General features: G+C 40.6%; 1 protein-coding gene across 4 annotated transcripts in view; it reads left to right on the top strand.

The window, feature by feature from the left end:
- CNST (consortin, connexin sorting protein) overlaps window positions 1–25,921 on the top strand; it is a 95,189-nt gene that overhangs the window by 23,777 nt on the left and 45,491 nt on the right. For all 4 annotated transcript variants that reach the window (XR_011645346.1, XM_058309392.2, XM_058309391.1 and 1 more), the window contains one exon: window positions 7,943–8,467. Coding sequence is in view for 3 of the 4 variants with exons in the window: in XM_058309392.2 (XP_058165375.1) it covers window positions 8,092–8,467 (376 nt within the window). In the remaining variant the exon portion in view is untranslated. The remainder of the gene's footprint in view (window positions 1–7,942; window positions 8,468–25,921) is intronic.

Raw genomic sequence — 25,921 nt, 5'->3', positions numbered from 1 at the left:
AGTGTCAATGCAATACGTTTTATGACAGAGGCAAATAAACACAAGTTGTGCCTAGGAGAACAAATCCTTCCCTGAAACTGGCTGTGATTTCCTCTGTGAGTGTGCTGCTTACTAACTCTGTGAAACCAAATAAAGAAAATGCTTGAGGCGCTACTGATAACTTGTTAATTTCTAGCAACATTTTGCAGCAAAAATTCAATTACCCTGAAGTAGTAAAGTTTTAGGCAAAATTTCTAATTAACGGTTTTATTTGTTAAACTGAAAAAATTCTTTAGGTATTGCTAAAATGAGATGTTTCTGGATGCCTGAAGTTGTCCTTGTGCTCTTAATGTTTTAGAGTTTAACTTCTATTTTGTTTCTTTAAGTGGAAATGAAACATGTGAAGTGTGTGAGTATGAAAGAGAAGGAGGCAGCATGACTATCTTTACATGTATTGTCTGGCTGTGTCTCCAGTGAGACTTTTAACTTTCTTTTCCATTTATGTAATAGATTTTGAAGTCAAGGGCTCTGTGGATGTGTAAGACATCATGAACAAAGCCCTCTTATGAAAGGGAGGATGGGAAAGTGAAACAAACTATGCTCTCTTTTTGTTCAATTTGTCTAGCCTTATCAGTCAGTTAATTTCTTCATATTTTTAAGAGTGCTTTCTTTACCTAAAAGCAAAATCCGTATTTGATGTTTTCTCCCTTAGAACTATTACCTTCACATTTGACTCGAATCAATCATTTATTATTTTTCCTTTGATATTCTTTGTTACATACTTTGTTGCATTTTTCTTTTTTTTTTTTTCTTGTCACATATGTCTTTTTTTAACTATGAAATCATGTTTTCTAAATTTATATTGAAGAACTCTTAAGACATCTAGGTTACTTTTGTGCTGTTCCATTATGTGGCAATCAAATAAAAAATTTAGAAAGATTACTGGAAGGCTACATTATAATTACTATTCACCATTTATGAAGTGCCAGAAATATTTTGAATTGGGGGAGAGATATCAAAAAAAAAAAAGGGATAATATGATCTTGAGGGTTAAATTCTGAAAATAGAAAGTAAACAAGTGAGGGAAGCGGACTTGGCCCAGTGGATAGGGCGTCAGTCTACCACATGGGAAGTCCATGGTTCAAACCCCGGGCCTCCTTGACCCATGTGGAGCTGGCCCATGTGCAGTGCTGATGCGCGCAAGAGTGCCCTGCCACTCAGGGGAGCCCCACGCAGAGGGAGTGCGCCCCATAAGGAGAGCTGCCCAGCGCGAAAGAAAGTGCAGCCTGCCCAGGAATGGCAGGCACCGCGCACACAGAGAGCTGACGCAGCAAGATGACGCAACAAAAAGAAACACAGATTCCAGTGCCGCTGACAACAACAGAAGCGGACAAAAACAAGAACATGCAGCAAATGGACACAAAGAACAGACAACTGGGAGGGGGGAAGGGGAGAGAAATAAATAAATAAATCTTTAAGGAAAAAAAAAAGATGACGCAACAAAAAAGAAAACACAGATTCCCAGTACCGCTGATAAGGATAGAAGCGGACACAGAAGAACACACAGCAAATGACACAGAGAACAGACACCTGGGGCGGGGGGGAAGGGGAGAGAAATTAAAAAAAAAAAAAAGCGCAGTCATTAAGAAAAAAGTAATCAAGTGCATTCAAATTAATTAATTTGAAAAGAATATGATGTCTATTTCTTCAGCAGGCATTTATTTGATTTAATTACAGTAATAATAATGTCATTAGCCAGGAACTATCTAGGGCATAACTTATATTAACAAGAAGGAGTCCAGAATGATGATTTACCATGAGCCATGACTGGCTACGATGATACTCTGGCGCTAATATCATATAGAGTAGCAATGTCCAGTAGGAAGATCATGTGAGCCACATTTTTGTTTTCTAATGATTATGTTTTTTTAAAGTTTTTTTTTTTTTTTTAAGATTTTTTTGTTTGTTTCTCTCTCCTTCCCACCCGTTGTCTGCTCTCTGTCCATCCACTGTGTGTTCTTCTGTGTCCGCTTGCGTTATCTGGCGACACTGGGAAACTTCGTCTCTTTTTTGTTGCATCAGCGCTCTGGGCAGGCTGCGCTTTTTTCACGTGGGGTGGCTCTCCTTGTGGGGCATACTCCTTGAGTGTGGGGCACCCCTGCATGGGGATGCCCTTGCATGGCACAGCACTCCTTGTGCAGCACAGCACTGCGCGTGGGCCAGCTCACCACACAGGTCAGGAGGCCCTGGGGATCGAACCCTGGACTCCATATGGTAGGTGGATGGTCTATCAGTTGAGCCATGTCCACCTCCCTAAAAAGTTTTTAAAAGGTGAAATTAATTTTAATAATAGTTTTAAACCCAGAATATCCAAAATGCTACTTTAACATTTATCAATATTTTACATTATTAATGAGATAGTTTACATTTTTTTATTCCTACTAAGTCTTTGAAATCTGATGTGTATTTTATAAATATAGTATTCTTAATTTGGACATTACATTTTCATTAGAAGTATTTGATCTATATTTAGATTTCATAATGTTTATGTTTAAAAAAATAGATTCCTGTGCAGGTTGTTCCAAACACGCATAACTTTTCAGTAACAAAATTGAATATCTGTTTTTAAATGAACAGTGATTAAAATTAAATAAAATTTCACATTTACCTCCTTGGTTGCCCTGAACATATTTGAAGTTGCTGGGTAGTCATATGTGGTTAGTGGCTACTATATTGGACAATGTGGTTAGTGGCCATATGTGGTTAGTGGCTACTATATAGGTGTAGAATATAGCTGAAGACGTCAGCTAAGGGGCCCTGGATCGAGTTCATTGTTTTAGCTACTTTTTAAGGTAAGAGGAATGAAATTATAAGGACAACATTTTAAGCAAAGTTTATATGATCTTCATATGGGCTGCATTATTTTCAGGAAACAGTTTAAAGATAACGGCAAAGCCTTCTGCTACTCAGGTGGTGGTGCTCAGGTTGAGACACTATTAATTTGTAGAAAATGCTTTATATCATAGTGCTGTGGTCAGTAGTAGAGTAGGAAAGCAACCCTAGTGGACCTTGATTGGTATTTAAAAACAAAAACAAAAAATAACTGCTTCTGAATAGAATGGAGAGTATTAGAGTGCTGCATGTTAGGTTTTGTGAGCCCTTTGCTTCAGCTGTACATATATATATATCTTTATATATGTATATATTTTGATGTCAATGAAAAATGAATTTTCTGTTGGTCACAAAATTTTTGAGTACCACTCCTCTGAGTCCTAGTTTTGAATACTGACATGCTAAATATTGCCTGCAGGTATATATTTCTCAACAAAGATAGCTAATCACAGAAAAGTATTGATTTAGCAGTGAGATATAAATGATAGTGGAGCATGTCTAGCAAGTAGAATGGTAAGAGTGTGTGAGTGAAATGGCCAAGATGATTGGGGTTAATAGGATATCTTGTTGGTTTGGTAATTGTCTTTTTCTAAATTTTGGTTTGATTATAAATCATCAAATTTAGCATGGATTAATTCTCAAGATGCAGAATAATCTTCTTTTATAAGTGAAAGTGCAGTATTGAGGCCTAATTTTTTTGGGATTACAGAAAAACGGCATCCACAATCTCCTTATAACATTTTGATAAAGTGAGTAATATTTTATGTTTAATTATCCTTATAAATTTTTTAGTTTCATAACACAATATTCAGTCTTATCAGACATCCATTAAGATATATGAAAAATGAAGTCAGATCATACCTGGGTTTGAGATTATGCTTTTGATAAATTGTAGATTTCTTTTTGTTAGTCTTTTATGCTAAGTTATTTATTTAAAGCTTCGTCAAACTTTTGTGGTTTTTAAGTTGTGTATAAGCTTCACTTGAAAACATTTGTTTGAAATTCTTCCATACAGAGTCAACATGTCAAATAACTTTTATACAGTGTACATATTTGGAATGCTGTTTTGCAACAAGAGTCTAGAAACTTAGGCAACACTAACTTTCATGCTTTAAAAGGCAAAATATGCCAACTCTCTGCTGTAGCAGTGGTTGCTGTGCATCCCTTTTTCTTTTGTGGCAGTTAGTCTATTCTTAAGGACCCTTGCAGGGTAGACATACAGTTTAGATACAGCTTTGAATGCGATCTCAACTCCACTTCAGATCTCCTGGGTCCCATGCCATGTTGGCACCTGTCTTACAAATACTGTGTTCCACCTGGGGCTCTTTCTCCTTGTGATTTTCTCTTGCCCAAAGGCCTTCACAGAGTGAAATATAGTATGTTCTGGAAGATTGGCCTATTGAAATGCTGTTGGTGACACTGTAGGAAAGAAAAAGAAGAGGAAGAAGAGACAAAAACAACAGTTTCCAAAAACAGTAGGGTTGTACTGATTAGAAATCTCACTAAAAAAATTATCCTATTGCTTAAATTAAGGCTTTCCAGTTGAACTGTGTTAGGAATGCAGACAGAAGCCAAATATTGTGTAATAGGCCCCTTTACCTCTCATCTCAGAGTAAGGGCAGTGGGACAGATGGGAATCCATGTGCCTGACTTCTGTTTCAGATAGAAACAGTAAAAAACTGGTTCCTTGACTCCTTCGTTTATCTAATAAATATAAGGATATTATGAAGAATAGAAATTTTCTCTGCCTTGGCTATGGGTATTCAAAGGCTCATATCTAGTAAGATCCATCCACAGAAATACAGTGCAGGGAGAAATTGATGAGTGGTACTGTGTGCTGTAGAGAAAGACAGAGGAAGAGTACCTCAAGTGTGGGTCTTGGGGATGGGGATTCGGGGAAAGCAAACTGGAGTAAGTGACTTTTGAGGCAGGCCTACAAGTATTGGTAGATGACTTGTAAAAAAATATGTAGCATATTCACACCTTGGAAAGAATCTAAGAGTGAGCTTAGGAAGTACCTTTCAAGAGTTTAACCAATTATGCCATCACAGAACAATGAGGCAAAATGTCTTGAGGGCCACTGGAAGGAACACCTATTTTACTTAACCTAAATAGTGTATTTCCCCCCAAAAAAGGCTTTACCAGAAGTAGGTGGCCAATATAGGAAATGATTTAGAAATATATGGGCATTGTGTGGATCTACCTCTGTCCAGGGGAAAAGAAAAGCACTTCCAGCAACTTGAACTTCTGATTATTAGAAATGTGTCATCTGCTGTAGGGTAGAGTTGTGGTGTGGCATACCATGGCCGGGGTAAAACAGCCCCCATTGTCCATAGGGTGTGAGGAGCAAGTGCGTGCTCAGATTCCATTTCTGCAACTTACTACCTGAATGACTCTTGACAAGCCATCAATCTTGATTTCTTTACAGTGTAATGGGACTGAAAATTCTTATCTGATAGGGGGACTGTTGTGAGAACTGAATGAGAATGTTGGTGAAAAGTTTAACTCAGGACCTGCTACATGACCCTCAACAAAGCTACAAATGTTATCTGTACTTTTATATTCACCAAGGAGCCTTAATTACTATTAATACTTTTTAAAGATCTTAATCATCTGAGAGGGGTTACTCAGAACTGACACTTTGCATTTCAGGAAATGAATGAGGTATTCCCATGTCTTAATTCCTTGGTGTTTTCAAATGAAGCTGGTTAGCATCTGTCTGTCATTAGGAATCCAGTAATTTCTGGAAGGGTCTGGCAAAGCTGTTTCTGAGCCTGCGGTAAGGCTGAGGATCCACCAGTGCTTAATGCCAGCTTGTGAGATTTCTTGGGAACTAATCATGCTTTTTATTGTGAATACTGTGTGCCAAGCAATCTGCTAAGTGCTTTACCTGCATTGTTGTCTAAGCCTCAAAAATGCCTCTTTGAGGTAGGTACTATAATGCTCCAGTTTTAAAAATGAGATGAGACTTGGAGATGCAGGGTAGCTTGCCTGAGGGGCACACACACCTGGTTAAATGCAGAGCTGGAATTCGAGCCTAGGCCTGCCCACCTGTGCTCCCAGCCATGCCTGCATAGGATGCGGAATCAGGAAGACCTGCTTCAGGTGCACTTCCACTTCTCTCCTGGAATATGCCTCAAGTTACTTTTCCTCTGAGCCTTAGAGTCTTCTTCTAAAACAGAGTATGAATACCATCCATGTAGGCTTGTTTTGAGGACTAGAAATAAAGTGTGCAGAGCGTTTGCATGATACAGCAACAGGGGAAGAGGTGGTGGTTACAGTTTGGGGCTTTCTAGACTCCTTTCTTCCCACTGTCCCCCTTGGCACATGACCTATTTGCTTTTCACAGGTAGCAGTAAACCCTTATGCTTTCAGCTGCAAGTACATGTCAGAATAGCACGTGCTGTCTTTAAATGAGAAAACAGTTGAGGATGTTACAAAGTTTACAAAAAGGCTAATGGTTTTATCCTGTATAACCACATACATTTTAAAAGTCATTGGGCGTTTTCAGGACTTGGAGTTGTCCTGGGTGGTGCTGCAGGGACAGTTACTGGACATTGTATGTCCTCCCATAGCCCACTGGGTGGACTGTGGGAGAGTGTGGGCTATGATGTGGACCATTGACCATGAGGTACAGCGGTGCTCAGAGACGTATTCACCAAATGCAGTGAATGTCTCATGATGATGGAGGAGATTGTTGTTATGGGGAGAGGGAGGGCAGTATATGGGGACCTCATTTTTTTTACTGTAATATTAAAAAAATAAAGACAAAAGTCATTGGGGTTTGAATTATCTCATGATAGCGATCTTAAAGATACTTCATTAAATAATAGTGTTTTTAGGTGATACATTTTATTGCAAAGTTCTTTGAGGGCTAAACTATGTTATTCTAGACCAAGTTAAATAATTTTACTTTTCATTTTATGTATCAAGAGAGACATGTCATATATATTTTAAGAAATAAAATACTAGCCAGATTTAGATACTTTTATGTTTTCCATTTTATTGTTTATGTTGTTTGAATCAAACACAATATTCCCGCTGCAAAATACGTTGAAAATATGATATAATAAGCATAGTGTTCCTACTTTATTTTTTACTGTTTTCATGTTTTTAAAGAAATCTTTTTTTTACATGTTTCCAAAGAGTAACTCTTTTTACTTATTAATTTGAAGAATTTTTAAAATCCTATCACTGAGTTTTGTTTCAGAATTCCTGGAATATTGTATTTTGTTCCAATGCAAAATAATGCTTGGCAAGTGTAAAAATATCTAAATCTGGCTGGTATCATTTTCCTTAAAATGCATTATTTTCCTGGATGGTATCAGGAGATAGAACATGATTGATAAAAGGCTTGGAATCTATTTTGTTAAGCTTTAGAATGTTAGCAGAATCCAAGGAGTAGATTTAAATTTTTTCCTTTTTTTTTTAATAAATTGTGTAAAAGAAATTTGCTGGCAATTCTAAGGTGCTTTTTGGGCTTATTTTTAGGAAGTAAAGAGTGTAATGAGAATATAGTATAATATACATTACTTGAATTTCCCCCATTTGCCTTTTTTCAGTTAATTTTTAAAAAATCTTTTAATGTTACATTGCAAATCTTGTTGCTGTTAGACCAGAGAATGCAATTAGCATTCACTCATCTCGTCAATTCCCAGAGATGGCATGAGTGGTGGATTTTGGCAGATAACCTCTTTTAACCAGTAATTTCTTTGATTAAGGCAGTGGCCCCAATCTTGATGCACATTTAAAAATCGGGAGAGCTGATGTAGCTCCATGGTTAAGCACCTGCTTTCCATGTAGGACACTCTGGGTTCAATCCCTGGTACTGCCTATAAATAAATAGATAAATAGGCAGATAGATAGGTAGATAGGATCATTCCCTAAAGATTCCAATTCATTTGGTCTAGGATAGAATTTGTGCATAGTTCCTAGGTAATTCCAGCGTGTAGCCAGGGTTGAGAACCATGCGTTAAAGGGAGAACTAGGGAAGGTTGGAGGAGGGATGCGAGTGGGGAAAGGGGGGAGTAGGAATGAGCTTTAGTAATTTCCTTCTCTTCCCTACTTACAGTAAAACAACCCAAGAGAAGAGGGAAACCAAGATCACTGAGAATCCACAGATAGAAGATGAAGTAGTTTTTAACTTTTCTTTTTTTTCCTATCATTTTCAACATGGAAGGACTTTAGTGAAACTCGAAGGGTTCAACAAAACATGCTCTAATGGATGACAGCGGAACTCCTGCAAATAACCCGCAGATAGAACCACAAGATGGGTGTCATCCTGGTGACAGTGTGGAAAGTGTAGTGATACGCTTACCTTCTGTATCAGATGAAAACGAAAATCGGCTTGATGGGAACGGGCATGAGCATCTAACCAGCAGTAGCTGCGCAATGGGAAAACCTGAGGTGTTGGAGCAGGACAGTCTCAACAATAATGAAAGCTGCATGTCAAGCTGTGAGGTGGCTGCAGGTGAGAGCTCAGAAAACACTCCTTGTGAGGACCCCAGAGATGGACAGACCTTGGGAATGGACAAAAAAATATCTGCGAAAAGGAGTTCAAGAAGCAAGAAAGGCACTGCCAAGAAGATACCACCAGGTACTTATTTTATTAATAATCATTTATACTTTTAATTCTTTAACTAAAAATAAACCACCTTCCCATCCCATTCTGTGTACACTGCCCTGCACTTTGCTTCTCCTCTCTGAATACATTCTGGACCCATTCCATAGCAACAACTATGTATTCCATGCAGGTGGTGGGTCTCCGCAGTGTTCCGTTGTATTGGGTGTACCATAGCTTATTAAGCCACTTCCTTGTGGCTCTTTCTGGTATTTTGTTCTAATGAACAGTGCTGAAATTGACATTATTTGTACATGTTTTCACAGTAGATATTTTAAATATATAGTCTCTTTCCTTTATAAATTACCATTTTCTACCAATATCAGCCTTAAAATTTTCCTTATCATCATCGTAGCTTTGATCTCTAACCTGTAAATTTATGTTCTAGTATAGTCTTCCTCAACATTTTAAATAGGATCTTTCCATCCTGTTCTAGGTGAGTAATATATATTAATGTATCTTATATCTCATACCATTTTTGAATCACACCTCAGGTTTGTTTGTTTTTTGAGGTACTCAGGCCAGGGATTGAAGCCAGGACCTTGTATATGAGACGCTGGCTCTCTATCACTGAGCTATATCAGCTCCCCCAACTTGGTTTTTTTGTTTGCTTGCTTGCTTGTTGTTTGTTTTGTTTTAGGAGGTTCTGGGGATCGAACCCGGAACCTCATATGTGGGAAGTACGTGCCCAACTGCTTGAGCGATATCCACTTCCCACATCTCAAGTTTTAATTATCTATATCACTTTGGTTACAAAGTAATGCAGAGTATTTGATAGATAGTTTTGGTATAGAGGTTGACTGTTAAAAGTTTGGAGCTCTGAATTTTTTGCCTGAATTGGAGGGCACCCTTTGTTATTTTTTATCAGAATTCCATGGCACTAGAGTTCTGGAACACCCTAGCCTAGGCTTCCTTAGTGTAGCTCTGCTTCACCCCATCAGCAGTCTTCTCACAGCGCTCTTGTGAAGGAAGAGGCACCTCCCATCTTCTGTTCTGCTTTATGTCGTTGGCTGAATAGAAATATAGAATCCATTTATCTGTATCCTGTTTTTTAAAATTGTGTTGTTGGTTTTGAGTAAAATATGAAACATTTCCAATTTCTACAAATTAATTCCCTCAGTAGACTTAAAGCAAATCAAAGTAATTTTGGACAAGAGATATGAAACTATTTCCTTTAATGATCTAAGGGGTAAATAGTACTATATATACACAGGTTGGTTTATTCCGTAGCTATAATTCAGGGACCTACTATTTGACTGTGCCTCTCTAAGCTGGTCTCTTGGTGTTTTTAAGTACTGAGAGCTAGGTGCACATCTTTAAGGGTCAGTCATAGCCTTGAGATTATGGCTCTTTTCCTCCTCCCTTCCGTGGCCTTATTCCAGTTTCCCAAGGTGTGGTTGTGTAATTCAATGTTGTTGTTGTCCAGTGAGCAGATGAGTGTAGAATTACTATCCCCTGATGCATTGGAAATATGTGATTTATGAAAAACTGAGCAATAGTCTTCAAACAGCTTATTTTAAAAACTATTATGCATATTTGAGTTTAAGAGAAAAAGAAAATTGAATTAGAATTCATAAAACCTAAGTTAAAATCTTCTGGTACTAGTCCCTTGGTAGGACAGTTCTAGTCACTTGGTAAGACTTAACTCTTCTGTATTATAAAATTCCTTTCGGAGCTGTGAATTTCTAAATACAGATAGTATAGTCTAAATGTGATTAAAATGTGTGGTGATATGGTGTACATATCTATATGTACATATCTATACAGTGTTTTATATGTAAGGGCCACTTTTTACTTTGTCCTTTAAATTTTATTAAGTTAAAAAGAAAGCTCTCCTCATTCAACAGCAGTATCTTTAGCTGGGTGACTGCACAAGCCTCCAGCAGATGTTTCCTCACTTGCTTCTCATGCACCCATTCTCCCAGTCAGAACCAACAATGCAAAGACATTGTGCTTGGGGGACTAGACAGGGACATGCTTATTACTCTTCTACGGTCCCAAGATAATAGCATTTCAGAATTTGGGAAATGTGTAATTTCCTAATAATAGAATATCTTTTAACATGTGAAATGATATATGAAATATTGTCAGTTTTAAACCAGAATTAAGTTTCTATGTAGGAGCTCCAGCAACGTTTTAGAAATGTAAGTTTAGGTAAATTTATGCTATTCTTCCTTTCCTAATTCAATTGGTAGGAACTTTTCATGTGTCCAAAGGCTAATACTGGAAAAAATAGGAAACGTGTCACTTTTCATAGGTTTTTCTGAAAGCAGCATTTCTATAAACCTGGTAAAACCTAGAACTTGGCCCAAGTGAAATCCAGTTGCCATACATTATGGGGTTTTTTTCCTTAAGAGAATTGATCCATTGATGTAGTCAACTATTCAGGGTTTCAAGCTGCATTACATCAAGATTTCACTGTAGAGAAGCAGATGTGGCTCAACTGATAGAGCATCTGCGTACCATGTAGGAGGTCCAGGGTTCAAACCCAGGGCCTCCTGGCCTGTGTGGTGAGCTGGCCCACTGGCCCACGTGCTGTGCTGCCACACGCAAGGAATGCCATGCCGTGCAGGGTTGTCCTCCCGTGTAGGGGAGCCCCACGTTCAAGGAGTGCGCCGCAAGGAGAGCCGCCTGTCACGAAAAAAGCGCAGCCCACCGAGGAGTGGCGCCGCACACATGGAGAGCTGACGCAGCAAGATGACACAACAAAAAGAGACAGATTCCCGGTGCTGCTGAGAATGCAAGTGGGCATGGAAGAGCACACAGCGAATGAACACGACAGGGGCGGGGGGGAAGTGGAGAGAAATAAATTAAAAATAAAAAAAAAAAAAAGATTTCGCTGAAGTTAAAACTGACATAGCCTTAGGTGTAAATATCCTGAAAACTAATGAGAATTAGCCCATATCTATCTATCTATCTATATATATATATATGCTCTAATTTATCTATATAGTGTTTTGTTAAGTCAAGAGAAAGCATTAGTGTAGGTAGAAAACATTGTGACATAATGTATGTATTAGATTTTTTTTTTTTAAAGATTTATTTATTTATTTCCCCTTTTCACCCCACCCTGGTTGTCTGTTCTCTGTGTCTATTTGCTGCATCTTCTTTGTCCACTTCTGTTGTTGTCAGCGGCACAGGAATCTGTGTTTCTTTTGGTTGCGTCATCTTGTGTCAGCTCTCTGTGTGTGTGGCACCATTCCTGGGCAGTCTGCACTTTCTTTTGCACTGGGCGGCTCTCCTTACGGGCCGCACTCCTTGCGCATGGGGCTCCCCTATGCGGGGGACACCCCTGCATGGCAGGGCACTCCTTGCACACATCAGCACTGCACATGGGCCAGCTCCACACGGGTCAAGGAGGCCCCGGGTTTGAACCGCGGACCTCCCATGTGGTAGACAGACACCCTAACTGCTGGGCCAAGTCCGCCGCCCTAGGTGTTTTTTTTTTTTTATTGAGGTAGAAATCACATAACAGAATTCCCATTTTAACCATTTTAAAGCTCACATTCAGTGGCTTTCCATGTTTGCTTTTTTTAAAGATTTATTTTATTTATTTCTCTCCTCTTTCCCCCCCCCGTAGTCTGCTCTCTGTGTTCGTTCGCTGTTTGTTGTTCTGTGTCCGCTTGCATTCTTGTCATGGTTTTTTGGTTGCGTTATCTTGCTACATCAGCTGTGTGTGCGGTGCCACCTCTGGGCGGGCTGCATGAGGCAGCTCTCTTTATGGGGCGCACTCCTTGTGCATGGGGCACCCCTGAATGGGGGACACCCCTACCTGGCACAGCACCCCTTGCGCATGGCAGCACTGTGCATGGGCCAGCTCACCACACGGCTCAGGAGGCCCTGGGTTTGAAGCCTGAACCCTCCATATAGTGGGCCGATGCTCTATCAGTTGAGCTACAACTGTTTCCCACTTTTCATGTATTCATGATATTTTGCAAGCATCACCACTGTCTACTTCAGGAACAGGGAGGGACTCATGCCCATGAAGCAGCAAGCCCCACCCCACCCACCCCACCTCCCAGCCCTAGCAGCCGCCAGCCTGCTTTCTGCCTCTGTGGGTTAAACTATTCTGGACACTCCATGAGTGGTAGCCCATATATTTTTAGCAGCTTTATTGAGATGTAATTCACGTGCCATATAGTTCACCCACTTAAAGTGGACAATTCAATGATTTTTAGTATATTCACAGAGTTGTGCAGCCTTTACCACAATCAATTTTAGAACATTTTCATTACTCTAAGAAGAAACCCCAAACTCATTACCAGTCATGTCCCATTTCCTCTGAAACCTCCCATCTCTAGAAAACCACTAATCTTTCTTTCTTTGTCTGTAGATTTGCCTTTTCAAGACTTCATGTCAGTAGAGTCATATAATATGTGGTCTTTTGTGATTGGCTTCTTTCACTTAACATGTTTTCAGGGTTCATCCACATTGAAGCATATATCAGTACTTTATTCCTTTTTATGGCTGGATAATATTCCATTGTGTGGCCATACCACATTTCATTCATCCATTCATTCATTGATAGGACATTTGGATTCTACGTCTGGGCTATTGTGAATAATGCTGCAGTGACCGTTTTTGTGTGGACATATGTTTTCATCTCTTCTGTGTATATACATAGGGGTGGAATTGCTGGATCATGTGGTAACTCCATCTTTAACTTTTTTGAGATGCTATTTTCCAAAGTGGCTGTACCATTTTATTTTTCCATCAGCATTTTATAAGTATATAATTCAATGATTTTAGTATATTCCCAGTTATGCAGCCATCACCAGTATCTAATTATAGAATATTTCATTACACCCAAAAGAAACCCTGTGCTGCTTAGCAGTCACTTTTCATTTATCCTTCCTCCAGCCCCTGGCAGCCACTAGCCCATAAACTTTGTGTGGTTGTAAGAGACAAGTCCATATCAAATATCTGATGGTTACCATAACAACATACTTTATTCATTCAGGACCAGTCACCATAGTATCTAAGCATTTGACAAAGCAGCAGCCTTCACAATTGTGACTAGCTGGGCAGAAAACTGCAGGAAAATAAACATTGGAAATGGACAGGCTTTTGGCCGGTAATCTGTGGCCTGGAGTCAGTCTTGTGAGATGAATAGAGTTTGGGTTTGCAGCTTGCCTCTGACTGTTCCTACCTGTGTGACTTCAGAGAAGTGACATTTCTCTGAGCCTCTTTTCTTGTCTGTATCTGTCAAGCAGGCCTGGTCCTACATATCTTGCTGGGTTGTCCTTAGAATGAATTTACAGTGTATGTAAAGCACTTTGTAAAGTAAGCAGCCTAAGATAGGTGCTTCTAAGTGGTAGCTGTTATTTTAATGTGTCCCAAGGGGTTGCTTTTCCGCAACTTGTTGACTTTACTTTTATCATCATCCATTTTCCCTGATGGTGTAAGATTTGGTCTTTACATAGCTGACTGTTCCTCCATGGCCTCTTCTGCAGACACTGCACATAGCTGCAGGTTTCTGGGCCTCACTGTGCACAGGACCTTACTTGGTCACAATGGAGTTCCCCTGGTGGCTCTGGTTTCTGCTCTTGCTGCTCTTATTTTCATTCACTTTTGTTTTTTTTAAGATCTGTTGATTTATTTCTCTCCCCTTCCCCCCTCCCCCCAGTTGTCTGCTCTCTGTGTCCATTTGCTGTATGTTCTTCTGTGTCCACTCCTATTCTTGTCAGTGGCCCAGGATTCTGTGTCTCTTTTTCATGCGTCATCTTGCTGCATCAGCTCTCTGTGTGTGCGGCACCACTCCTGTTCAGGCTGCTCTTTCTTTCACGCTGGGCAGCTCTCCTTATGGGGCGCACTCCTTGCACATGGGCTCCCCTACGCGGGGACACCCCTGCGTGGCAGGGCACTCCTTGCGCGCATCAGCACTGCACATGGGCCAGCTGCACACAGGTCAAGGAGGCCCAGGGTTTGAACTGCGGAACTCCCATGTGGTAGACGGACGCCCTAACCATTGGGCCAAGTCCACTTCCCTTGATTCACTCTTGTCACCAGCTGGTAGTAATAGAGGACTACTGTTGGCCTTAATGGTCTCTCATGCTTTCCTGAGTGGGAGGGAGATGTTTCAGAGGAGTCCTTGCTGAGCATGCCTGCAAGGGTGTTTTTACCCTGCTGGCTGTCATCTGCACCTTCTACTGCCTCACAATGTGGGTAACGGGACCTTCCACTTTGTTCCTTGCATGCATGGAGTTGGTTGTTCTATGCTCCACAGGTGATTTATGAGTGGCGTGACTAGGAACAACATTCAGCAAAAGTAAGAAATAGTTTAATTACTTCAAGTCCATTTTACCTCTTTTCTGTACCTTTTTCTTCCCTCCTGGGGCCTTTTTAATACTCTCTCTCTCGGTGTTCCTATCCCTGCCTCTCTCCCAATTTGTATTCCTAAAAGCGTATTTCCAGTCTCCTAGTTTAATGTCAGGTAATTCCTTGCTGGCTTGTTAACTAATATTTGAAGTAATAACTGTTAATGCCCTTAAGTGTAAGTCCTCTAGGCAGATTTGCATTTTATGTACCTGATGTTGACCATGATAGAACCTTCTGAGCGAGGCTCTAAACTCAAATGCCGGCAGAGCCACTCAGGGAACAGACACTGTTGGTTCTGGCCACGTGGGGGCTGTGGTGATTAGGAGTATGCCAGCTCTCCCTAAGTGCCGTCCAGTAAAAATGAAGAAGCCAGGCTGAACCCCTGTAAGAGCATTGGTGGGCACTGGATGGCTGCTTGGGTGTCCTGTTCATTTGGGGGAAATGAACATTTTAACTCCCTTACAGAATATGCACCAAACTTCCACAACTCTCAGGTCCCGGTTTACGGTAGCTCTGCTCCAAGTAGATGGGCTCCTTTAAACTAGCACTTCTTTGGAAAGTGACCTGCAGGAACACTCCCTTTTCACTTTTCTCTTCTTAAGGGATTGATCATTGACGATGGACCCTATCACTTGTGAACAGTAGCTGTTCCTTTTGTAAGAACAGAATAAAATAAAGGAGTTCCTGATTTATACAGATTCATGTAATTTTAGAATGAGAAGGGACTTTAAAGTTAGTGGCCAAAACGCCCTTAAAAAATAAGACCTTCAATATGAAAAGTGTTTTAGTTTTCTATTGCTGCCATAACAGAGTACCACAAAACTCAGTGGCTTAAAACAACATGCTTATTACCTGATAGTTCCGAGATCAGAAACGTGACCTGGGTCTCGCTGGGCTAATGTCATGGTGCTGGCAGTTTCTGGAAGAGAGTCCATTTCCTTGCCTGCTTTCCTGGCTCCTCGGGGCTCTCCACAGCCCCTGGCTTTGGCCCCCTCCCTCCATCCTCAAGCCACCCATGCCATTGCAAGGCCTTCCCATGTCACATCACTCGGAGTGACTCTTCCACTTTTTAAAAACTATTTTATTTTTTATTAATTTTATTGAAACATATTCATAAACCATACAGTCTATCTAAAATGTACAATCAGTGGCATTTGGTATAATCACAGAGTTGTGCATTCATCACTTCAGTCAATGTGAACCAAATAACAATAACAAGAAGGAAAAAAAACACAACAAAAAACAAACTGAAAAATCCCTACACTTTAGTTGTCACCTCCCAGTCTATCCTTCTCCTGCCATGTACAGTGCTAAGCTGTCTCTGTCTCTATGAGTTGTTTATATTTACATTTTGTATAGATGGAGTCTAACATGTTATACTTTTTGTCTTGTTTCTCTTGCTTAGCATGCATCCTTTTTTTTAACCATTGGTGGAAGGCTATTAATATATCACTGTACACTGCTGTCCAGAGTTTGCTTTGGTTGTATTTTTGCCCAGATATCATCCTGATATTAACATCTTGTAACATTAACATACATTTGTTCTGTTTTCAGAGAAAAACATCCTTATATATGCACTATTAACCTCATTTTTCACAAGAGGATTCGCTATGCTACATAGTCCCATGTTTCAGTTTTTAGCTTTCCTTTTCTCACTAGAAGGAATATATATATCATACCTATATATTAGTGCTGCCAGTTACAAACAGTAGATGTGATTTCACTTAAATAATCTCAAACCCACAGGACATTTGCAGAAAATAATGCAAAACCTATATAAAGAGTGCCTACATACCCACATTCAAATACCTAGATCCACCAGATTTTAACATTTTGCCACATTTGCTGTATCACCCATCCATTTATTTATCTGGTTTATAAACATTAGAAAGTTTGTTGTATATATCATGCTCCCTGAGCACTTAATACTTCTGTGCCTCTTCCACGTTTTAAGACACTTAGGATTACATTGGGCCCACCCAAAGAATCCAGGATAATCTCCCTATTTTAAGATCAGTTGGTTGGCAACCATACATTCACCTGCATCCTTGAGTCCTCTTTGCCATGTAATATGATACAGCCACAGGTTCCAAGGATTAGGGCATGGACATCTTTGGGAGGCCATTTTTCTACTTAACCACAAAAAGATTTAAACTAAGATAAACTAGATGATAACTTTATGTTATAGAAGAATTCTTCCCTTTATGAAATTTTTCATCACATTATTTTGTAGACCATATTACTTAGCAGATACTTGTCAACAGAGATTTATTGAACATTGTACATCAGCTACTATAAAACTGCTGGTGAACCTGCCTTTGAGTTTTGTATGATTAAGGGAGACAACCAAAGAACAAGAGCAGTTTAGCAAGATGAATGCCACAACTGGGGATAAGTAAGTACCCAGCTGTAGAAATACACTGTCTTAGGTGTGTTTTAAAAGGCTTCCAGGGAAGCAGATATGGCTCAAGCAGTTGGGCTCCCACCTACCACATGGGAGGTCCCTGGTTCAGTTCCTGGTGCCTCCTAAAGAAGACAGCAAGCTGGTGCGATGGCAGGTGCAGTGAGGTAACACAACAAAATGATGCAACAAGAGACACAAGAAGAAAAACATGAGTGACACAGCAAAGCAGGGAGTGGAGATGGCTCAAGCAATTAGGTACCTCCTAAAGAAACAAGGAAGATGAACACATACAACAAGGGCAAACTACAAGAGGGTGGGGAGAAGTGAATAAATCTTAAAGGGAAAAAAAGGCTACCAGGAGGAATTGATATCTAAGTGAGATAGTACACATGGGAGCTAGTCAAGTCAAGGAGCTAGGAATGAAGGAGCTAGGAAGGATGTAGCAAGAGCAGGCTTAGCGTGTTCTAAAGCTGAGAAGCCAGGACGTTCTGGCAATTGCCAGTGTTCCGTTTTGCTGGAACAGAGTACAAGGGAAGAGTGAATTGAGGAGAGCTAATAGGCAGTCTAGAGATTTAGTCTCAAAAGATTAGTAAGGTCCAGATTATGAAGGATTTTTTGTATTAAAATCACCAGCTTGGGCTTTTTGAATAGGAACAATGTGATGTGGGTTATATTTATTTAGAAAGAGTGGGGAAGGGTTAGTGAGTGAAGGGGAGGCAGTGCAGCCAGCCAAGGGGCTTTTGTCATCATCTGTAAAAGGGATAAAAGGGATGTGGCCAGTCTGCCCTGACGGCGCTGTGGGCTGTGTGAAGTAAGGGTGCTTCGGAGTGATTAAGGAGATGGGATTGGCAGCCTGGTGCTTGGTTAGCTATGGAAAGGACTTCAGGGGAATCCCCAGTCGTCTGACTTGGCACCAGGATGCATGATAGTGCCACTTACTGAGGGGAGAAGTCAGGGCTGGTATTTGCTGCAGTTGGGAAATCAAGCACGTGGGGGTGGAAACAAGAATATAATGAAAAAGCGGAAAATCAAAGAATGTTTCACAGCCTGTGTAGTTACTGCTGCGTGACAAAGTTCCCCAAAATTTGGCAGTGAAAACGTCCAACATTTATCATTTAGTGGTTTCTGTGGTCAGGAATCCGGTGCCTCTGGCTCTGGTAGGGGAGGCTGCGGTCCAGGTGGAGCTAGGGAATCTGCTTCCGAGCTCCCTGCATTATTCTTGGCCTCTCAGAGCTGCGTGTAAGACAGTACCCAGGCTCCTCCAGGGCAAGCAGTCCGAGAGCACAAAAGGAGCACGCCAGGTGGAAGCCGTGTTTTCTGTCACCTCATCTTGGAAGTGACATTCCATCTCTTCTGCTGTATTCCATTCCCTGGAAGCAAGCCGCTAGGTGCAGCCCATTCTCATGGGAGGACCTACCTGTGGAGGCGGGCCTGTGGGGTCACCCGAGAGCCTGCCTGCTGCAGGTTGCCCGGAGGCCGCCTCAGGCTGTGGGCGCAGTGGCCCCGCGCAGTGGCCCCACGCACCTTGCCAGCCTCGCGCACCGTGCCAGCCCCGCGCACCTTGCCAGCCTCACGCACCTTGCCAGCCTCGGCGCCGTGCTGAGAGCGCTGCTGCAGGCAGGCCAGCAGACGGTGTTCTGTTCTTTGTCTAGGTATTTTGTCATGACTTCGGTCATGCTTTCAAAAAGCGACATTTATACAGAAGGCGGAAAAAGAAAAGAATTACTGTCAATCTGGCCTTTCAACTCCTGCCCAGAAACCAGCATTCTCTATCACATCCCAGTAATGTGATATTTTATATGAAGAAAAATTACGAAATTTACACTATCAAATTCATGTGTGTATATGTACAGTTACATATACATGAACAAAAGTGGATGAAGAATTTTATCTGTTTTACTAAGAATTTTTTTTATTGATTTCATAGGGTTCAGCTTAATAGAAGCATTAATTGAAGTAGGTTGTTGAGGGCCTTTGGCTTCTCAGTTCTCTGTTAAAGTCAGACTTTCCAAGCTTAAGTATATTCTTATTTATACTTACCTATTTTTTATTCCAAAATTTTACTGAATCATGATCCCCACAAAAAGTGGCTGTCGTATTCTTATCTTCATTTAAAATGATTCTTAAGTTTCACTTAAGGTCAAAACCACATCTGAAAAAAAGGGATTTTTGTTTTAAAGATTTCTTTCTTTCTTTCTCTCCCCCCACCCCACCCCCATTGTCTGCTCTCTGTGTCCATTCGTTGCGCCCTCTTCTGTGTCTGCCTGTCCCCTCTTAGGCAGCACCAGGAACCGATCCTGGGATCCTCCAGGGTGGAAAAGAGGCATCACTCTCCTGTGCCATCTCACCTCCCCGGTCTGCCACGTCTCTCACTGTCTCTCCCCTGCGTCTCTTTTTCTTGTGTTGTCTTGCTGTGCCAGCTCTCCGCAGAGGCCAGCCCTCTGCTTGGGCCAGCTCACCCTCACCAGGAGACCTTGGGAATCAAACCCTGAACCTCCTGTTGGGTAGATGGAAGCCCAATCGCTTGAGCCACATCTCCTTCCTGGTTTTTGTTTTTTAACAGTGTATTATTTAATTTGATAATCTAATTTTGAAAAATCCACAAGTGAACATTTTGAAAAATGTAGTTATACCAGTCAAAAGCAGGTGGGGGGGTTAACCATTCTATGGAATAGTTTTCAACAATAAAAAGGAGTGATATGCTGATGCATGCCGCAACCTGGATGAACTTTGACATCACTGTGCTGAGCAAAAGAAGCCAGACATAGGAGGATACATGTTCTGTAATTTCATTGACATGAAGTGTCAGAATAGGCTCATCTACAGAGAATTAGTGGTTGCCCTGGGCTGAGGGTGGGTGGAGGGAAGGAGGGTGTTGGCTAAGGGGTTTGAGGTTTCCTTTTGGGGTATGAAAATGTTCTGTAATTGATTGTGGTGATGGTGGCACAAGTCCGTAAATATACTAAAAGCCACTGACTTGTACACTTAAAATGAGTGAATCGTATGGTATGTGAAATTGTATTTCCATAAAGATATTTTTTATAAAAAGCAGGTCAGGAGGCCTGTAGTGGCTCGGTGATATGGGATATAATCTTTTGTCTCTGCAAACTTTAAATGTTACTAGTGGATGGAATTTGGTGTAACAATTTTCTACAGGCTTTTCAATGAATGTCATTCAATATCTTTCACTGCCTTTTTTTTTTAACTTATTGAAAGTTCAGAATTGACTCCTGGTTTTCAAATCTTCTTGTCTCTCATTCTGTTTAAGCAAAGAGACTCTCTGTGTTAGTAGCGTCTAGAGAATTATAAAATATTAAGCGGGGGTACCCTTTTAAGGAAAATTTAGCAATTTGTTTTCCTTTGGATACTTAGGTTGCTCTCCCTTTCTCCATAAATAATGTTTTTAATTTTTTTTTTTTTGACTTTTTTTCCCTAGTGAGTACTGGAGATTGAACTCGAGACCTTTTACTTGGGAAGCAGGCACTCCACCACTAAGCTCCATCCACTCCCCAGTGAGAGTTCTTTTGTTTGTTTTTAGAAGGTACCAGGAATCAAACCTGGGGCCTCTTTATGGGAAGCAGGCACTCAACCACTTGAGCTACATCCACTCCCCATTTTTAAATTTAAAATTTTATATGTGCTTTTATATTTGTTAGAGAAACAGAATATGTGTATTTTCAGGGAAGTGGACTTGGCCCAATAGATAGGGCATCCACCTACGACACGGGAGGTCCGTGGTTCAAACCCCGGGCCTCCTTGATCCACGTGGAGCTGGCCCATGCACAGTGCTGATGTGCGCAAGGAGTGCCGTGCCACGCAGGGGTGGCCCCCGCGTAGGGGAGCCCCACGCACAAGGAGTGCGCCCTGTAAGGAGAGCCGCCCAGCGCAAAAGAAAGTGCAGCCGGCCCAAGAATGGTGCCACACACACGGAGAACTGACACAACAAGATGACGCAACAAAAAAACACATATTCCTGGTGCCACTGATAAGGATAGAAGCGGTCACAGAAGAACATACAGGGAATGGACACAGAGAGCAGACAACGGGGGGGAGGGGAGAGAAATAAAAAATGAATCTTTAAAAAAATATATGTGTATTTTCAGAGTTACAAGAAGATGATGTACCTTGCTATAAGGGCAAATAGAATTTGAAATTTTTATTTATCTTTATCCTAGAGAACCAAGGAATATTTTATATTTAATAGCTCATGAGTTCATTGTACTTGGAGTGACTTGGACAATATGGTAAAATTTAGCCATTTGATACTAGCAAAGTTAGTTGCTTCTAATGCAAAAACACCTTATTAATTGCATTTGAAACTTTGGTGATCTCTTGTTCTGGGTAAATATAAAAATAGCATAACTAATTAATTGCATGCTTGGGCAAATCCCTTGCATATTTTTAGTTTTTAATAAAGCATGTTAAAGTATAATATATCGAATCAAACTTCTAAGAGAAAAATTGGGGGATCCAAACATTTGTTCTAACTGACAGGTTATTCATACTTTAGAATCTAAATATCCCAGCAATATTTGTTTGTACTAATTGTGCCTTGTATATGAAAAGGCCTGGAGCAAACTTTAGAACATGATGAAGCTTGAAGGAATAACTGTAAGTGCCCTGACAGAAAGGGTGTAGCTGCCCACAGCTTACCTGCTTTTACCACCTAAAGGCCAAAGGATGGGAGGGCCTGGCCTTACCAGCCCATGGGGGCCCTTGTTGCTGTGCATTTGTTAAATGCCTCTTGAGTTTCAGGAAGTTAATTTCTCTTAGAGCTTTTTCAGGTCTGCTGTGTCTAAAATCTAAATGTTGAGTTGAGGATACTCTGAATCCACAAGTGTGTCTCTGTCAGTGAGCCTCTTTCACCTAAGGAAAAAACAAAAAGATTCTCTTTGTTCAAGATTCAAGATAGTCTGGTTGGAGGCAGGGGTGCTTTAATAATAAGGTAGGTTTCTAGAGCTAGATAGTAGCTCAGTTCTGGTTTATTAAAAATTTTGAGTGAATAATTAGATCTCTGCTGCTTTCAGTGCTCAACAAAGCAATCTATCAAAAGAGTTTGCTCCCTCCCTATGCAAGAACAGTAGCCTTTTTGGCTTCTACCTGAGAAGAAAATAGGATTCTTTTGAAGGTTATATGTTGCTATCTTCCAGACTCTGCTAGATGGCATATTCCTTCTAAAGTACTTAAAAAGTAGATAACTTAGCTAACGGAAGGGGTGGTCTGTCAGCCCTATCTGAATCCCTGTGCTTCAGGTTGTCCTCAAGTGTATATTATAGAGTTTTCAAGATGCTACCTAAGTTAAAGTCCAGCAGCTGCTTTTATGCCTTCCCAGCCTTGATTGACTTTGAAATTGCTTACCTAGCATGATCAAGCAAGAGCACAGCACTGCCGCTTTGATGCCTACTAAGTACTGGGTTTGCTTTGTATGTTGCTTTATTTAATCCTTAGCCACTAATTCCTGAGGAAACAGGTTTCCAAGAGTCAGTTCACTTACCTTAGGTCACGGGGCTGTTCGGCTGTGGCCCCTGCCTGCTCCCTCTGGTGGGCACTGAGGAATGTGCCACGTTGAGCAAGTAATAATTATGCTGTAATTACGTGATAGGTCTCTCTGACCCCAGGGACAGGTCAGGAGGAAGTGGCCTATTTAGCTTACTAATACTACCAGTGTCTAATGATGAGGAAAAAGAAGGAATAGTTCCTTTTTGCCACTTAAATGTTTTGGCCAACAATTGAAGACATTTGAACCACGGACACTCTTCTGTGTTCTTGGCACTGACTGACCTTAGAGTGATGGGATGAGCAAGGTGCAGAGTCAAGCACAGGAACTACATAAACCATGCATTAATACAACCCAACAGTTCCCCTTTTGACCATATTCAGATATATATTTCTGTGCTGTTAATTATGTTCACAATATTGTGCTACCACACCACCACGGCAAAAATTTAAGAAAAAAAATTCACGAAATTGCATAACACAAATAGTGAACCCTAAGCTAAACCATGGACTGTAGATAATTGTACAATTATAAAACTGTGTTTTCAGCAGGTATAACAAATGAGCCACACCAATGCAACATTTTAATAGGGTGGTATATGGGAATGCTTGATTGTAAACCCACAACTTTGCTTAAAAAAATAAAGGAGTAAGCAGAGCAGGAAGAACCTCAGGAGCTTTTGGTAGAGGTGCGCTTAAATAACCTAGGGCATCTTCACATATTGGAATGCAAGGTAACGAAAGTGTTCTGAATCATCTTTCAAAACTATTGACAAGATATGCCTCAGCTTGCATAAAAGGGTAAAGGAATTTGATGAATTCAATTATGAAATAGCTTAAAGGATTATAGCATAAAATCACAGCAAAAACATTTTCATTTTTAAAAAATTATTGTGGTGTCATAAATAGAACACAAAATTTTCCTTTTTAAAAATCTTTTGTTCTCAATAGCAAGACTATTCCCAAAGGTCATAGGATTAAATTGATCTACTCTGAAAGAATACTACTCTTTGGTATTTTCTGTATGATAGCATCTTTTAGAAAAGGATGTTCTTGATTTAGAAACATACCCATTAATCTTTGGGAAATGATATTGTGTCTTACAGAAATGATGGAAAAATAGCACAAATATTAACACCTCAGAAGACAAAACAGTGGTTGAAATGGAGTTAAAAATTTAGAGGTCCAAACTCAGAGTTAGGGACATACAGAGCCTAACTTGATTAAAGGTAGCTAAGGTGTAAAACAAATGTTTTTGAACATTTATTGAGCACTTATTAGGTACCATGGTACAAGTTTTATATGGATTCTCTCATTTAATCCTTCCAATAGCCTTTTTAGGTAAGTACTACGATTTGCCCCAATTTATAGATAAGGAATCTAGAGCATAGTGAGATTAAGAAACTTGCCTAATGTCTTTTTTGTTTGTTAGGGTTTTTTTTTATTCCCCCCTTGCAGCTTTTTACATGCTGTCTGCTCTATGTCCATTGCTGTGTGTTTTTCTGTGTCTGTATTTATTATTTATTTTATTTCCCTTCCCCCCTTGCAGCTTGCTTCCTGCCTGCTCTCTGTGTCCATTCTCTGGGGGCTCTTCTCTGTTCTTGCTTGTCTCCCTTTTTTTGTGTGTGTATACCTTCGCTGAGTCGGCTCTCCACGGAGTCTGCAGGCAGGGCGGTGCTCCGCAGTGTCTGCAGGCAAGACTTCCTTCACAAGGAGGCCCCAGGACACGAACCAAGGGCCTCCCATATGGTAGACGGGAGCTCATCTGATTGATCCACGGCCACTTCCCTGCCTAACGTCTTTTTATTAATAAGCACTATTCTTGGAATCTGCTCACAGGTAGTCTGACTTCAGAGACTGAACCTAATTGTTACCCCATACAGTCTTGCTTTTGCTGAGTGTTAAAGTGTGTTTAAAGGAATTAGGTTTCATGTTTTGACTTATCAAGATTTGCCACAGATCATTGCCATGCCTGCCTTTTCTTTGAGCAGCGTGTTGATGGCCATGTGTCTGTGAACAGTTAAGTGCTGCTGGCCTCAGCAAGAAGAGCCGTAAGTGCAGCATTGATTTGCTCTAATAACTTTCTAATGATGGTGTAACTTTCCATCATATTATTCAATCTAGTCTCAGTGTAGTGAAAGGAACTTGCAACACTTGAGTCAAAGAGTATTTTTTATAAAGCGGTAAATATAGTTTGTTCCTTAATGCCTTCTAAAAAAAAGTAGCTGACTGGTAGAGAAGTAGAACAGTCCCAGTGCAATTTCTAAGGAGAGCCACGAAAGCAGTATCTCTCTTTAACAGATGGGAAATTACGGCTTAAGGAGATTGAAGTGCCCAGAGTCTCAGCTAGAAAACAAGAACTTAAGATTCAGACTCAGGCAGCCTGACTTCAGAGCCCGTGGTCTCATTTTCCCTCTGATGAATTTCATTTGCTTCATCTGTAATTTCCAATACCTACTTGATAATGTTGTAGTGACGATTGAGTGACTTTGTATGTGGGCTAGTAGTACATTCCATGATAGCGAGATAATCAGTCAGTCTTTTCCCCAAAAAGTATGTGAGTACCCACCGTGCTGAGTCCTGGCTCTTTAAAAGCCACAGTCCAGGCACAAGGAGCAGCGTGAACAAGGGCAGGTGAGCTCCTTAAAGGCCACACAACCCTGTATGTGGGTGGCACAGTGAGGCTCTGAATGGTAGTAGACCTTTAATAGCCCTTTCCCCATCCCAGACACCCCTGACAGCTTAGCTTAGCTTCAGCACTGTCACCATCGCCGTAAATGTAATCCATGTCTTCTGTGTGGCATCTTTCAAATCTGTATTCTGTCTGTAATTTTCATTCTTTTGATTACTTACTACCTAAAATACCTGCTGTGAGAGTGTGTCCATAAATTATCCAGTCACATCACACACTACCATTGCAGATAAACAGTTACATCCCTTAGTTATATTCACAAACGACCGACCTATGCTAGATTATTAAAGGAGACATGAATGATGTTTTAAGGTAAAGGTCATTAAAGGATATCGTTATATTCTTCCACACACTATCAAGTTGAATAAACCATTGTCTCAAAACCTGCAAATTGACCAAGTCTGAGAACTAAACTTGGTTTCTTCATGACAACACAGAATTCAAGTCTTTTCTGGATGACTGCATTTTAAATCCTGGTTTACAAGTTCCAAGTTTAGCTAAGTCCTCAAATGGGGCACTG

Source organism: Dasypus novemcinctus, chromosome 13, assembly GCF_030445035.2.
Source record: "Dasypus novemcinctus isolate mDasNov1 chromosome 13, mDasNov1.1.hap2, whole genome shotgun sequence".
Taxonomy (NCBI): domain Eukaryota; kingdom Metazoa; phylum Chordata; class Mammalia; order Cingulata; family Dasypodidae; genus Dasypus; species Dasypus novemcinctus.
The sequence above is the reverse complement of the archived record's forward strand: the minus strand, read 5'-3'. Positions and strand labels throughout refer to the sequence as shown.